This window comes from Drosophila kikkawai, chromosome 3L (genome assembly GCF_030179895.1).
Source record: "Drosophila kikkawai strain 14028-0561.14 chromosome 3L, DkikHiC1v2, whole genome shotgun sequence".
NCBI lineage: Eukaryota > Metazoa > Arthropoda > Insecta > Diptera > Drosophilidae > Drosophila > Drosophila kikkawai.
This window is the reverse complement of record NC_091730.1, coordinates 19378935-19393854: the sequence shown is the minus strand read 5'-3', so window position 1 is coordinate 19393854 and position 14920 is coordinate 19378935. Positions and strand designations below refer to the sequence as shown.

The 14920-nt window shown below is 42.6% G+C and overlaps 3 protein-coding genes across 3 annotated transcripts; all 3 read right to left on the bottom strand.

Moving 5' to 3' along the window:
- Window positions 1-4689: 4689 nt before the first annotated feature.
- On the bottom strand, window positions 4690-5817 carry LOC108078675 (target of Myb protein 1). The gene has a single exon (XM_017172608.2). It carries the CDS (start codon window positions 5698-5700, stop codon window positions 4690-4692), a length of 1011 nt encoding a protein of 336 aa, XP_017028097.1. The 5' UTR covers window positions 5701-5817.
- A 5455-nt stretch (window positions 5818-11272) lies between these two features.
- On the bottom strand, window positions 11273-12255 carry LOC108078688 (uncharacterized). The gene has a single exon (XM_017172636.2). It carries the CDS (start codon window positions 12253-12255, stop codon window positions 11290-11292), a length of 966 nt encoding a protein of 321 aa, XP_017028125.1. The 3' UTR covers window positions 11273-11289.
- A 1824-nt stretch (window positions 12256-14079) lies between these two features.
- On the bottom strand, window positions 14080-14481 carry LOC108078677 (uncharacterized). The gene is made up of 2 exons (XM_017172610.2): window positions 14421-14481; window positions 14080-14346 (listed from the first exon to the last, which is right to left on the bottom strand). Exons 1-2 carry the CDS (start codon window positions 14436-14438, stop codon window positions 14080-14082), a joined length of 285 nt encoding a protein of 94 aa, XP_017028099.1. The 5' UTR covers window positions 14439-14481.
- Between the last annotated feature and the right edge of the window lie 439 nt (window positions 14482-14920).

Sequence of the window (14920 nt, the reverse complement as noted above, 5' to 3'; positions counted from 1 at the left end):
AGTGATGCCTGCCAAAAATCTCCCACGCTCCTTAAGTGTGTTTGCCAATAGGCAAAGATTTAATTCGAACTAAAAATAGCGCCTCGTGCTGCACGAGGACTCTTGAAAATTTCATTAATTTCTCCCCCACTAGGAGGGGCGAATAATTCTTTCTTTCTTGGAGAATGAAATTACAGGCAGAGTGCCATTAAAAAGCGGCAGAACAACGCAGATAACAAGCAGGAAACATGAGCAATAAAAATACACAATAAAAAATGAGAGCAAAAGCGGGGGGCCAAACCATACTGATGTTGATGATGAGATGGCAAAGGTAAACAAGCCTCAAGTAAATATTGACATGGAAGTCAGCAGTCATATAAGTGGGGGACCGAGGCGTATATACTTGCTTTCAAATGAAAATAAAAATTAATGTGATGGGGGCTCTTCTGCTTCCCAACGGAGCCCGGCCACTAAAAGACAGTCAGAAAGTTGACTAAGTAGGCCGCAAGTTCAGATTGTTCGTCAAGTTTGTCCCGCTTGAGAGTCGTCGTCGTCGTTCCTCCTCCAGCTTTTCTCACTCTCATGTGTGGTGGCAGGGCCTCAAAAGAAGATTAATTATTTTGCCACTGTTTGTACATTGCGGTCTGCATGTTGGTGTCCTGTAAGCTTAACTTGGAGGAGTTGCTGGGGCAGTCAAAGAAAAAGGAAGCAAAGAAAGCATATTAATTTTATAATTTATGCTAAAAGAACACAGAATATGGTATTAATAAGCTTTGATTAATTACAAAATAAATAAATATAAATATATTATGTGTCCCATCAAATATTAAATACTTTTCAAGTCTCCCATCTTCTTAGGACTAGGGTATTTCCTATGTCCATCGATTTGTCTTAGTACTGGGGCAACAAGTTGACCGCATCCTTGACTCCCTCCGCCGCCCCAACAATTCAAGCTCGGCGCGTGCAGCAAATTAACACGCCTTGTCTCATAAAGAGTCTCATACCGATGAATAAAACCAGGGAGAGCGAGAGGGAAAGGAAGCAGGACCGGGACGAGGACGCCTGGGAGACCAAACTCCCTGCGTGAAGTTAATGCCGCGTAACCTGCGTTGAAAGGTAGCCCGGACCCGCCTTCGATTCGCTTCCCCATTTGATGCTGGCCAAGAAATCCTTGCGTGAAATCCTTGCCTTACCTTGAGGGGCCCATAAAACTGGGGAAACTTGAGATGCCACTGCCAGAAATGAAAGTAAAAATTATTTCCGTTTATTATTAATAAGCAAAAAGGCTCGCGAGCGAGCACACATATATCCTTATGTAGATGAAACTTAAACCGAACAAAGAAGAGTGGCTGAAGCTCCTACAGAAATAGCAAAAAACACGCTAAAAATATTCACCCCAAGAAGGAGACTTAATTAAATGCTTAAAAATAGCTATTCATGGTCGGAAGAGACAGCTGCTGGGGGAGAGTGCCATAATATTAAAGGCAGAGGCAGCCGAGAATACCATAAGGAGCAGGAGCAAAACTAGTCCTGGCTTGCTGTCAAAATGATTACGTGACTGCGGTTGGCTGCTGGGAATGCTCACTTTATTGTTACGAGTATTTGCAATTTGAACTGAAATGGGAATGTGAATGAAAATGAAAATGGAAATGAAAGGAAGCGGCATAGAGAATGGCAGCAGTCAACAGCCAAGAGCCACACAGCCAACGGTTCGTATGAGCAACAATCACAGCTGTAAAAATCACGCATACGCCCCGTCTCCGCCTCCTCACAATTGGTTGCGTATCTTTTTATCTCACTTTAATGCCCCCACATTTGTTGACTGTCAACGGGAATTAGGTCAAAGGATATTTTTAGCCCAGAGAGACACTAGTAGTGTGTGCGGGCCAATTTCTGGCTATCCGAGATGTGTTGCGAAAATATTTAGATTCCGACATTTTTCATCAGCTTTTCGGTCACGTCACTGGGCACCGCACGGCATGTACATATATACTATACATGCGTGTGATTGAGTGTGCGGTGTTTGTGGTGTTCGCCGCATGTAATTTGTTGTCGGGCCAACAACAAATCAGCAGGAACATCGAGTGCGTGACTGTTGCGGCCATTTAGCGGCTGGAACATCGATTGCCCATTAAATTGGAGGGAAAAGCAACACTCTCCTGCGGTTTTCCGCCCAGATTTTGCTTAATATCAGCACTAATATCGTTAATTGTTTGCTCAATTTGATTTGCCAAACAGATGGATTTTTATGATAATTGTTTGCATTTCAATTTGGCAGCAGCAGCAGCAGCTTCCCTGTGGGAACTCGCCGCCATTAATTTGAAATCTGTCGCTCAGCCACAAATCAATCAAGGGAAAATTCAAATACAAACCCATTCGATGCGATTCCCTGTCAAATCAAACTGTCAGGGTACCGATACTCGAGCGGGGGTGTTTTTATTGCGGCCGGGGGCCGGGTTATTCGATATTTATTGTCTGCCAATTCAGCCGGAATCGTATTAATCAAATGCCGTCAGACATCCTCGGGCTCATTATAAATTCAACGTGAATCCCCCACAGGAGATATCCCAGCCCTGACAACCGACAGCCGAATAGTAACGGAGCAACAGAGATATTCTGGCTGCTGGCAATTCAATTCAATCGCTGACCTACTTTCCTGGACACAACACAACACAATATTCGGTGGCGACGGGTTGAGGATTCCTTGGATTGGATTATAGCCATCGAAGGAGCCATTATAGGAGCTTCACCCGTGCGTTATGGATTTTTTCCGCCTGTTCCTTTTTCCAGACTCCGTTCAATTGGTCCGCCTAATTGCAGTTTCCTCATAATCATCATCATAATATGTGTATCTGTCATTGATTTGTGGCTATTTTTGGCAACTTTTTTATGGGAAAAACTTTTGTATTGGTGTCACCAGAAGATGAAGATAAAGCGGCCATAAAGTAGGTAGAATATGGATGGTGTAAGTGGATACTATAAATGCCAAAGTTTATATGGAAATTATGATATTATTACCCTAGAAAGACTGAAGCTGAACCTAGAATTTGATTGCTTTTGAAAGTAAATAAGGGAAACACAGTTTTTGGTGTAAATTATTTCACTTTTATTGAACTCTCTTGCTTTGTGGCGATTGGCCGTTCAGATGATTACAATTCTTGCTGCTCTGCTGCTGCTGCTGCTTAGGTAAATAGTTAATAATAATTAGATGCCGCTGTGTATATTAATGCTGATATTGTTCTGTATATCCTTCAACTTTATTGCTTTGGCTTACGAATAATGCGTTCGCATTCATATATATATATAGTATATAGTTAGGCCTTGGTTTGTATGCTATTTAATATCGTTCTCTATAAACTGTAAATGTGTATAACGGCTAAAGTAATGTATATGTTGAATACTTTTAAGTCAGTTGCTGCTCTGCTTTGGCTATATAATTCTACATCTGAACTCTACTTGCTGGAGGAGTGCTGGGCTTATTCATTTTTGTAATTATTTTTTGGCAAATTATGGTTAGTTGAATAAAAAGTCCTAAAGTAAATAATTCAAGTATCTCAAGTGTGGTTTTTTTTTTTGTAGCTGGTTTGTTAGGATTTTGCGGAACGTAGATAAATGCCGGACAAATTTTGATCCCATGTAATATTTATAAAGGAAATGTACTTAAACTTATCATATATATATATGTACTTTTAAAGTTTCTCTCTTGTGTTTTTTGGAACAAATGTTTGTTTTGCGTGAATCCTTCTTTTGCTTCTTTGACTTTTCTGATAAAGGCACGAATTGTATAAGAATTTATACAAAAGGAAATCTATTGTGACTTTTCCAATCCAATTCCAATTCAATCAAACTATTCCATTTACTTCTCGATTTGAATGCGTTTACAGTCTTTGGTATGCGTGGAATGATCTTGATCTAGCATCAAAGCGGTGACGAATGTGTGTGTATATAGTAGACTTTATATATCTGACAAATTCTACGCATCTACGATCTAATTTTCATATAATTTGTAAGTGCAAAAGTTATTCAAATTTTATAAAATGTTATCAATTAAGTTTTTGTTAGATTTTTACCAATTTGCCGATGTTTTCTTGCTTAAAGACTTTCGGATATGATGGATTTTTGGGAAGGGGGAGGGTTTTAGGGTTTCTTTTTATTTTTTTTTTTTTATGTAGGGGTAAGGGTAGGGGAGGATTGTTGTATCACAGATTTTGAAATGAAGTTCAGGGATCAGGGGTAGGGGGAAAATCAAGTGAAAGATGATGTGTTCGATTGCATGATAATGGTTAATTTGCCTGCACTGAGAACAAGTACATTTTCTTAGGGTTTCTAATCTTAGGAGTGTAAGTTAAATATTAAAATTGTGGAATAAAATTGTAATTAAATCTATAAATATCTATTTTATGAAATTTAAAAAATAAATATCCTAAACTAAAGAATTATTTTCCATTTTAAAAATTAAGCTTTAAAATATGAGTATTTTTAAAGTTAATTATGAGATCGATTTATACCTTTAAGTAACTAAAATAATATTTCTTAAATTAAATTTATATTTTAATTTATAAATTAAACTCAAGTCTAAATTAATATTGGATCCTAAAATCTGCTTGGATGATTAATCATTGACTGCCGCTGCTATGCTTACTCTTCCCCTATTTCTCAGTGTCTCGTCCTGGCCACTCATGCTGATTTGCGATATATATAAGGAGCTCCTTAGCGCCGGGCATATTGACAACAGACGGAACTGCGCGGCACCCTCTGCGTCGGCAGACCGGACATGCCTTTGAGATATGTGTAGGAGACGGGCTGACGGAGTATCCTCTGCGGCGGCGGCTTCACCTTGCCTTTGGACGCCGAACTGGAGGTTGATGACGACGACGATGACGACCTGCCCGCTGGCTGGAGATGGTGGTGCATGTGCTGCTGTTGTTGCTGCTGCTGCTGCTGCCTGTGCAGCTCTACGTTGGAGGCGGACTTGAGAGCCGACTTCAGGGGCAATGCGGCTGCAGGAGGCGTTGATGAAGGCGCCGGGGGTGGCGGCGGAGATGGACCGCTGCAGGAGAGCGAACGCGAGGTCAGCGAAAGGCTCTCGAAGGCGCGACGCAGCGAGGATGTAGAGCGCCGGTGCAGACGCGAAAAACTCGCCCGGCTCGTCGGCTTCCTCTTGGACTGCAGTTGCTTCTGCTGCTGTTGTTGCTGCTGTTGCAACTGCTCCTGCTGCTCCTCGATGTCCAGCGTGCTGCTCGTCTCGCTGGAGGCACACGACATGGACATGAGCTCCAGTCGCCCGGTCGACTGGTGAGCGTTGAGGCCACGCCCCGAGGAGCACGAGTCGGTCGATGAACTGTGCGCGTCCTCCTCCTGGAGAGCGGCTACCGCTCCGCCGCTCCTCGATGGTGCAACGTGAGCTGCGTCATCCGACTGAACTAGGTCATCCTGTGACCTCAGGCCGAAGCGGCGGCTCAGCTGCCGAAAGAAGCCCAGATTGCGTTCGTACCGGGGTGTGGGCGAGACGCTCAGGCTGCCGCCCGGCGAGGGGGTGGCTATATAACCCACTTCCGGCTTGCTGCCGCTGGTCACCAGACTCTGGCTACTATGATGGTTGTTGTTCAGGCTGCCATTGCTGGCGGTCTTGTGTTCTTCTTGCTGCTGCTGCTGGTGTTGTTGCTGCTGCTGCTGCGGCGGCGGCAACTCATCGGCGAAGCAGACATGAGGAGTGCCCATTGTTGGTGCTGTCTGGCCAGCAGGGCGTATGAGTGATTTCCCTATTAGCAGCGGCTGCCAGCCGTGCGTATGCGTAATTTCCTGGCACCAAGTGCACCCGGTGCGTATGAGCTTCCGCTGCCAGCCGTGCGTATGCGTGGTGGCCTCCCGCGCCGATTATAAGTGCACGCAGTGCGTATGAGTAATTTCCTTGTTTGTCGAGCAAACTGCCAATGGCTGCACTTCCGCCACTCTTCCGCTTCCGGCCGAATACTCGCCGCTCGGCACTTCCTTTGTTATTGTAACCGGTGTCTTTGTCCACTGTTTACCTTTGCCTTCTCCACAGAGAAAGAGAGAGGAGGCGAGAGAAATAGAGAGAGAGAGCGCGAATAGCGAACCGACTGGGCACGTTGTCCTGCCGCTTGTGAGTCGGCAAATCGGAAGCCGCTGGCTTTTATAGCCTCGCCCGGCACTCTGCAAAGCATGTCCTTCGAGAGAGAGAGCGGCAAATTAAGAGAGAGAGCCTGCGAAAGAGCGGGCCAACCTGCAAAGGATAAAGCCTCCTCTCACTCCTCGCGTTGTCGGCGCCCAGAGCCTTTGTTCCTGGCATTGTTGCCTAATAATAAAACGGGAAGCGAATTTTGTTTACCGTCGTCGGTCTCGGTTTGTTTTGTTTTTTGTTTTTTGTTTTCTGTATTTTCTGTTTGCATTGCGACCGCAGCTTGCGCCGCTGGCCGCCAGGTGGAGTCAATGCACCTAGTTTGGGGCTCGGACTTCTAGCAACTTCGCGTTGGTTATACCTTGGCTTCTATGGGGTACATTAGGTTCTGGATATTATAACGTAAAGTGGTATATCGGGGTCTTGAATAATCAACATTTTTGCAAAAAAATATATTAATAAAATGCTCATAATTTGCAGAAAAAGGAATTAGTTAATTTCAAGCTCTATTATGCCTTTTTCTTTACTAAATAGCTTTAAATTATTACTTAATCATAAGATTTTAAACTATATTTATTTAAAAATTACGATTTCTAGATAAGTTCCTTTAATTTATATTATTTTAAACAAGAAAGGAAGCTAACTTCGGCACGCCGAAGTTTGTATACCCTTGCAGATTGGTTTTGATGTTTATTTTATAGATTTAAATGCTGAAAACACTCACAAAACAGAGTTTCATTACATTTTACCTATACTTATTATGTTTACAGTTTGACAGTTACAGTTTTACATTCTCAGCTTTATATATTTTATACATTTACCGATCGCTTCTATGGCAGCTATAAGATATAGTTGTCCGATTTTTATGAAATTTATACCAAAATTCTAGAATAATAAAAAAAACGTATATCTCAGAGTAAATAAAAATGCGTTGAAAAACAACGAAGCTATAATTTTATTTCTATTAATTTCTCGATCGTTCCTATGGCAGCTATATCATATAGTCGTCCGATTTTCATAAAATTTTTACCAAAATTCTGGAATAATATAAAATGGCTATATCTCAAAAATGATGCAAAAATATTGAAAAACAGCCAAGTTATACTTTTTTTTCTAAAAATTTATCAAACATTTGTATGGCAGCTATATGATATAGTCGTCCGATCCGGCCCGTTCCGACATATATAGCAGTGAGAGCATATAGAAGACTATATGCAAAGTTTCATTCAGATAGCTTTAAAACTGAGGGACTAGTTTGCGTAGAAACAGACAGACAGACAGACGGACAGACGGACAGACAGACAGACGGACAGACGGACAGACAGACAGACGGACAGACGGACATGGCTAGATCGACTCGGCTGTTGATGCTGATCAAGAATATATATACTTTATAGGGTCGGAAACGTCTCCTTCACTGCGTTGCAAACTTCTGACTGAAATTATAATACCCTGCAAGGGTATAAATATCTATTGGTTATAGAATAAAAGATTTTCCTGTCCTAAAATATATTTTCAGACTATAAGTCTCATTTCTTCTTACCCTTACTACTTATATTATTGGTTATTTCTTCATCTTTAAATAAATTAAAAATAAAATAGAATTAAAATCCCACCCAGGGTACCTCTTATTCGACTCAATACCCTGCCTTTGGCATTCCCAATTGCCTTTCTTCGCCCCTTTAATTGTTTTCTTTGCGACTCTTCCCCACAGAGCCATCAATTATTAATCAGCTAGACGTTTTCATTTCACTTTGTTTCGTTTGACTTTCTCCGGTTGATTCAATTTGTTTTTGGTCGAAAATAGCTTGGCGATGAGGGGTGCTTATTTTTGAGAGTCCTGTGCGCCAGTGATTTACCTAAAAATATCCTTGGCTATGACAGTTTTCAAGGGCCTCTAAGAGCAAGCGGCACTTAAGGAGCCAAGAGGCTTCTGGGCACGAGTTGCCCGAGCAAGATTTTATCATAATTTCACCTCACTTTAGTCGAGGGTCGAAAATAGACATAAAATAGAGCCTTATCACACGGCCTCTTGCCTCCTGCCTCCTTTCTCCCTCCTCAGCTGCTGTTCGCTTTTATTTAATTGCGCCCAAAATTGATTTTAATGCGCTATAAATAAAGCCGAATGCCAATTTTATGTGAACGCATTCTAAGACAAGCTAAGACGGCGGCGGCTTAATGAAGTCCTTTGTCTTGACTCTGCCAGCGAATGAAAAATATCAAGATAAGGGGAGGGACCAGGGCAGGAGCAGGGGCCGTATTAAAAGCTAGAAATCAGAAGGTGTCGACATTCTCCCGGAAAAAATCGCTGTCATCTAATTAGAGGCGCAATTGTTGACGCCGACTGACGTCAGAGCGGACAACATCGCCGTTGTTTTGGCCGAAATGACACAACTCGGAATCCAATTTGGCCAGGGAGGGGATGGGGACTCTTTTGTCGCCGACTTGTTAAGCGCTTGTCGCATCCATTTAGCGGCGCATTAACTCATTTCGACTTAATCAAGTTAGCCAACAGATTAATGAATAATCTCAACAGTTGTCCTGCCGTCCGTCCGGTCATTGACCCCTGAAATTTTTAAATCAACTTTGCGGGTCTATTTTTGTTTTGGTCAACTCTTAATTGGGCTGTAAATAAACAATTAGTGAATCTATTTGTAGGTTGTCTCTGATAATTATAAAGTTTTTTGCTAAGTATAATATTTCAAAGGAAAATTGATGCTGGCTGAGAGGGTTTTATTTCTTTGCAACTTGTATTTTAGCCCTTATTATTCTTTGAAGATATAAAATATGTATCGTCAAGCAACTTAAATAAATTAAATCAGAGAATTTCAGTGAAATTAGGGAAAGTCGGGAGACTTAGCAGTTTTTACTTCATGTTTTAAAATTTTGTAAATAATGGTTAGATTTTGAAGTAGGTGCAAGTACAGTATATTAAGTAAGTAAAGTAAGAATTAGTTTGGTTATAAATTTTGTTGATTCCGATCTAGCTTTTTAGGTTTGGAAATGGAATACCTAATAATAATTATGCAAGGGGATGAGATTTAAAAATTAATTTATTTTGCTACAAAGAAAATACTACTACAAGGTTTTTATTTAACTCTAAATGTTCTAGTTTACATTACATTTAATTATATTTATTTTTTAAATAAACCAGTCTTTCTGAAAATAAAAGGGATCTCTTTGAAATAAATGGTTTTTCCATTGATTTAATCACGTATTCGTCCACGTGGCTTGTTAAATGCCTTAAGCATACAATTTTCCTGATATTTAAATTTAATTAAATATTCATTTAGGGTCCCTGTATATTTCACATTAAGAGAGCTTCCTAGAACGAATGCATGCGTTGCTTGCCCGCGAGTCTTTCTGGAAATCGCCAGAGACAAAAACCACAGCATTTCTGATTCCTGGGAGACAATAAATTGAAACGCAGTTCTTCGGCCAAAACAAAACATAAGAAATTCTTTTGTAACTGCGCCATAGAACTATTCGAAAAAAGATTGTGTCTCTGTTTATCTACAGAAATTCGGGTTAAAGGCTTTTGTTTGTTTACAGATAAATCATGCATTTTAATTTGATTTTCTTAGGACAGGAAGCTGGGCCCCAAGTGTGCCAAGGATGTGATATCCCTTGGCCAATGGGCTCGTTTATTATGATTGTAAACAACCGACAGAAAAAAAAGGGGTTCAAAGAGACAATGACCTCGAGAAGTGATGAGTCCTTCGGCGTCTTCCATTTGGCGAGCCCTAATAGTTGAGGTGTCATCAAATTTTAAACGCTGCCGCTTGTCACGCCCTCCGAGTGCAGCAGCCAGAGCGGTGTCGATTAACGTCACACGGATATGATATGTCAGAACTGTAAGGTCGAGTCCTTCGGCGCCTTGATTTTGAGGACTTTGCCTACATCATCGGATGCGGCAGCGTCTCTGGCACAGTGGCACATTTCGGGCGGCTGTTCCCAGGGAACAGTGCCGCAGACTGTTACCCAAACAAACGGAGGCCACGTGCAGGACGCACTGAGAGAGGGTCCTGCGCGCTCTCTCGGCAGCAGGAGCGAAGCTTTTGCCTACGTTAACGGTGTCCTTAAGCTTTCGGGAAACCGTTACGGATTGAAGCTGCGCTGCCTTGGCCAATGAAACGAAGTTCATTCGCTTTTGTTTTCCCTTTACCTTGGCGAAGAAAATGAATGCAATTTGGTTTTTCTTTTGTATTTTCTTTTAGTCATGTATATTTTATTTTATTGACAGCTAGACTTAAGTGTTAGGTTATCTCTGTTCAGTTAGGATCTAAAAATATATAGGCTCTAAACATTTTCGCTACCATTTATTATCATCTACCATCCAATATACATTTCGTCGTGATATCTCCGCCATTATTCGTAATAATTTTGCTTTAAAAAAGTTCGGTTTTCGGTTTCCTTGGAATGTGAATTATTGTAAAATGTTCATTTGTTAGTGTTTGCTCTTAAGGTTCTTAAAGAATTTCATTCGTTTTCAGTTTACTTTTCTTTGGTTGTATAAATTCGTCATTGTTTTTGGTTTTTGTTGTTCTAAGTTATCGAAATAAGTGCAAAGTATAGTTGAAACTAGTTGAAAAGTGCAAAATTCTTCGGTTTCGAAACGAATATTTAAACTAGTTCAAAAAGTGCAAAGTATTGTGTTATTCGTCTCAACTTAAGGTCACTGAATTCGTATTTTTAAGAATTACTCTTCAAAGATATGTGTGAGGGCTACTAAATAACATTTCGATTTACTTGCAAGCTAATTTAATTAATCTCCGTTTGTAAACTGAAAGTCCCTAGATTAGCCAAAGACAATTAGATCATCTAAGGTTTATATCGTAGCACAAATATATGTGTGGATATATAGGTTTTTGATTTATCGGGGCGTAGACTTAGGTTCACTTATTGGGCCCAGTTCGCTGGATTTTCTTTTTTCTTTTTCTCTTTTTTTTTGCGAACTCAGCTGTGACACACATTTATAAAATGTGCTCCTTCGCTGCTACTATCCACTCCTTCCCCAACTATATCTTTTTCAGGCACTACTCGTACATCACTAATAATTCCTATGTATATTTTCCAAGACCCCCAACCAGCTTGCAGCTTTCTCTTGTTTTTTCCCTATGTTTTTTTACTAGTTTTTCCTAGTTTTTCCCCGAATTTTGACGCCTTGTTTCCTAGTACATGTGTTGCAGGGTGTACGGGTAGCAGACCGCGTAGCTGGGCACTCGGGAGTAGAGCCCTGACATGCCCTTCAGGGACACGTACTGCACTGGCGGTCGCAGGATGCTCTGCTGCTTCTTCTCCTTCTTGGACGCAGGACCGCCGCCGGAAGAGGACTTGGAGCTGGAGCCGGAGCGACTGCTGCTGCTGCTGCTGTTGGAGTTGTTCGGCGACAGGGACTTCTTGGGCTGCCGGAGCGGAGTGCTGCTGCATGACAGGGACCGCATCGAGGCGTGGTTGGCCGTGGGACTGGAGAAGTGCTGGAGCATTCGGCTCACCGAGGAGGAGATGGAGATCCGGCTGAGATGCAGGCCGGACGATTTGGCTGAGGCGGAGGCTGCCGACGCTGACCGGGGCTTACTGTTTTCGTTCTCATCGGTGCCCAGTTCCACCTCGTCCTCTGCCTCATTGCCGCTGCCCTCGCCCTCGCCCTCGCTGCTATCCTCCTCGAAATGCAGCTGGGGATGCATTTGCTCCATGGCGCTGCCGGGCCTATACACAGCCTCAACGTAGATGTGAGCCTGCTGATCGTAGTAGTCCAAGCCCGGTGAGTACCTGGAGCAGGCCGAGGCACTGGAGGTCCTGGAAGTGTGTTCCAAGTCCAGCGAGGACCCATTGATGGGGCACTCGTGGCTGCCGCGCTCATAGCTCAGGCTGAAGGAGTCCGTGGAGCTGCTCCTAATATCGTCCTGGCTGCTGTAAACCGTTTCGTTCTGATGCTGATGGTGAAAATGCTTGCCCAGATGCTTGCTGAGCAACTGCAGCAGGCTCCTGGAGCGGGAGAGCTTCTTGGGGCCGCATCGCGGGTGGCGATGCAGCTGCTCCTTTTGCTGCTGCTTGCCTAGATCCATGGAGGAGCTGGCCGCGGAACTGCCGCTGGAGCTCGACTTGGAGCAGTTATTCGGAGATAGGGTATCCATGGCAAAAGTTTTTATATTTCTTGGTTCACTTTTGTGGCACTTGGCACTTGGTTTTTGGTTTTTTCAAAATCAGTTCGAGTTCTTTTAAATTGGTTTTTCAGGACTTTTCAGAGGAACTTTTTCCAGGCCAACGCGACACTTTCAAGTCTCGATGAAGACTACCAGTGGCAGGCGAATGGCACTCGCTTTTATACTGCTCCTCAATGTCGTGGCAGCATCGCATCCTAACCTTCGCACCCGACGAGGACACGCGAGCCCGACTCGGGTATCCGAAACGACTCGATTGCCATACTGACACACACCCAGCGGAAACCAGTGCCCTGTGCGCCGTTGAGAAGGACACACCGCACATCAAACGACAAGCTACACACACACACCACGGGCCACGAACGGGACAAGCCGGAGTCCTGAGAACCTGTTGCTCGCGCCTTTGCCTGGGTCTGGGGTTTTCCACTCAACGTGACTGCTGATGCTTCCCCTTTGGGACAAAGGAGCCAGCCAACGGCGTACGGCTAACAACACTTTGGGCGTCGCTAGTTGCACTTTTGAGTTTTTAGCATTGTTGTACGTGATTGGGAACGTGATCCGTGCACGTCATTCACCTGGGCTCCCAAGTTCCTGCCGAACACTATGCGAAAGTAGTAGGTGAGTTCCTTGGAGAGGAAAGGCTGAGAAAACAAGACGGAAGTCACGGATTAAAGGTAGCAAATCTCTAGATTGGGGATAGGGAATAACATTTATTTAATGGCACTTTGCATATTATTATTATATTTTAGAGAAGGGTTGGCACTTTATTCATTTAAACAATATGAAACAATTCGTTTATTTTAGCATTCATTTAAGACTCTAACAATTTTAGGAAATTCTTTCGGACACCTTTTAAATATGTATAATTAAAATCTACATACATTTTTGTGACTGCCATATGCTTTTAAAACACTAAGTTAAGCATTATTTAAAATTTGACATTTACAATAATTTTCTGTTAATGTTAAATAATAAAAAAAACAGACAAATAATATATTTAAATATATATTTTAAGGTTACTTGAAAGAGCATTTAAATTTAAAATCTCTATACTTTTTATCGCTCAGTGTAAAATACCCAACACCATCACGTGAAGAACTTGCAAGCAAAACTTTAAGGACGACGCGTTCTCCCAAGAAATCGCAAAAACTGCCACATGACCAACGTGCAAAGTTCGCATGACGAACTTATTCGCATGTGTCCAGCCAGTGAGCTGATACAACGACCAGCGGGGCTCCTTTAATCCTTGACACCCGAGGTGGCTGCAATTATGCGCTTATCGCAGGCACATATCCCTCGCTGGCCAAGGAAGATTCAGATGCACGTTTTATCAACGCATTTCGGTTATGCAGCGCATCCCGAAGATACTTACAACTGCTAAAAATAACTGAGACACCGCCGCGGACATTAACATAATCGCGAAATGGAAAGGTTGAGGCTTAAAATACTTTTATTGATTCTCTTTCTTTTCGAGTCTTGGATTGCTTCCCTTTTGTTTAAAAGTAAATATTGAATATGGAATAGTGGGCAGTGATTGCTTTACACCTACTCATATTTTATTTACTCATTGCAATAGAGTCTTCATACTACCTTGAGGTAGGAAATCGAGGAGTTCTGGTGACGAAATTCAGTCACTGGGTCACCACCAGATCCTTATACCCCGTACAACAGTCACGTAGCCCACCTCTGTGTGCATGCCCACCTCGACCTTGGCGGAAAATTAAGGCTTTAGAGTGCGTGCCGCAGCAGAAAGTAAAGAGCCTTTTGTATAATTTTCATTTTAGCTTTTATTCAGGATCAGAGCAGGAACGGGGCCAGGGATAGGGCACCGATTCCCACGTCCAGGGCACCGTAGCGATTCCCATCCGCATACGGATACGGATACCTGTAGGGGCCCGGGCTGTTGTGGTAGTTGTGGTAGTAGCCACCGCCCTGGTACGGAGCTCCATAGTAATAGGGTCCTGACGAGGGGCCCAGATACGGCTGCTGATAGCTGATTCCAAAGGAGACCAGTGGCTTGGCCTTGACGCAGCTGGTGGCCACCACCGCCATGAGCACCACTAACTGCAATGGAAGAGCCCGAAAGGGAGGTACTCCTTCAGTGGAGGAAGTGGAAAAGAAAGGTATAGTTTGCCTACCCAAAGATAATTGCGCATTTTCTCGCCAATCTGCAAACTGCGTCGTCGTCGTCGTTCAGTGTCGTTTTCACTTTGAGCTCCTCTTTGCATTCCCAAAGACCTTTTATATCCGATGTTGGGCGTCCGCATCCAGAGCCTGTTTTTACTTTGGGTAAACAACTAGCCGGGGGTCTCTCTCGGTACTGGATGTAGCCCATCCTAGATTCTGTTTATGCTTTGGCAGTGAACACTGAAAGTGTTGGTGTATTTTGGAGGGGAATTATGTCAATTATGTAATTAGTTTGAAGTAAAAGTATCTCTTTGAACCGTATATATATATTTAACTTTAATTGAACTTTATATCAATTTTTACCTCTTTTAAGTTTATAATTATTCTTATTCAAAGATACCAGCTTGAAATTTACACTAAAGGAACTCTTAAAAAAAAGTTATTTGCCTAAATTGATTATTTACTATGTCTTAATTTTAAATTTTCTCTCCGTGTTATGTTAAACTCGTTG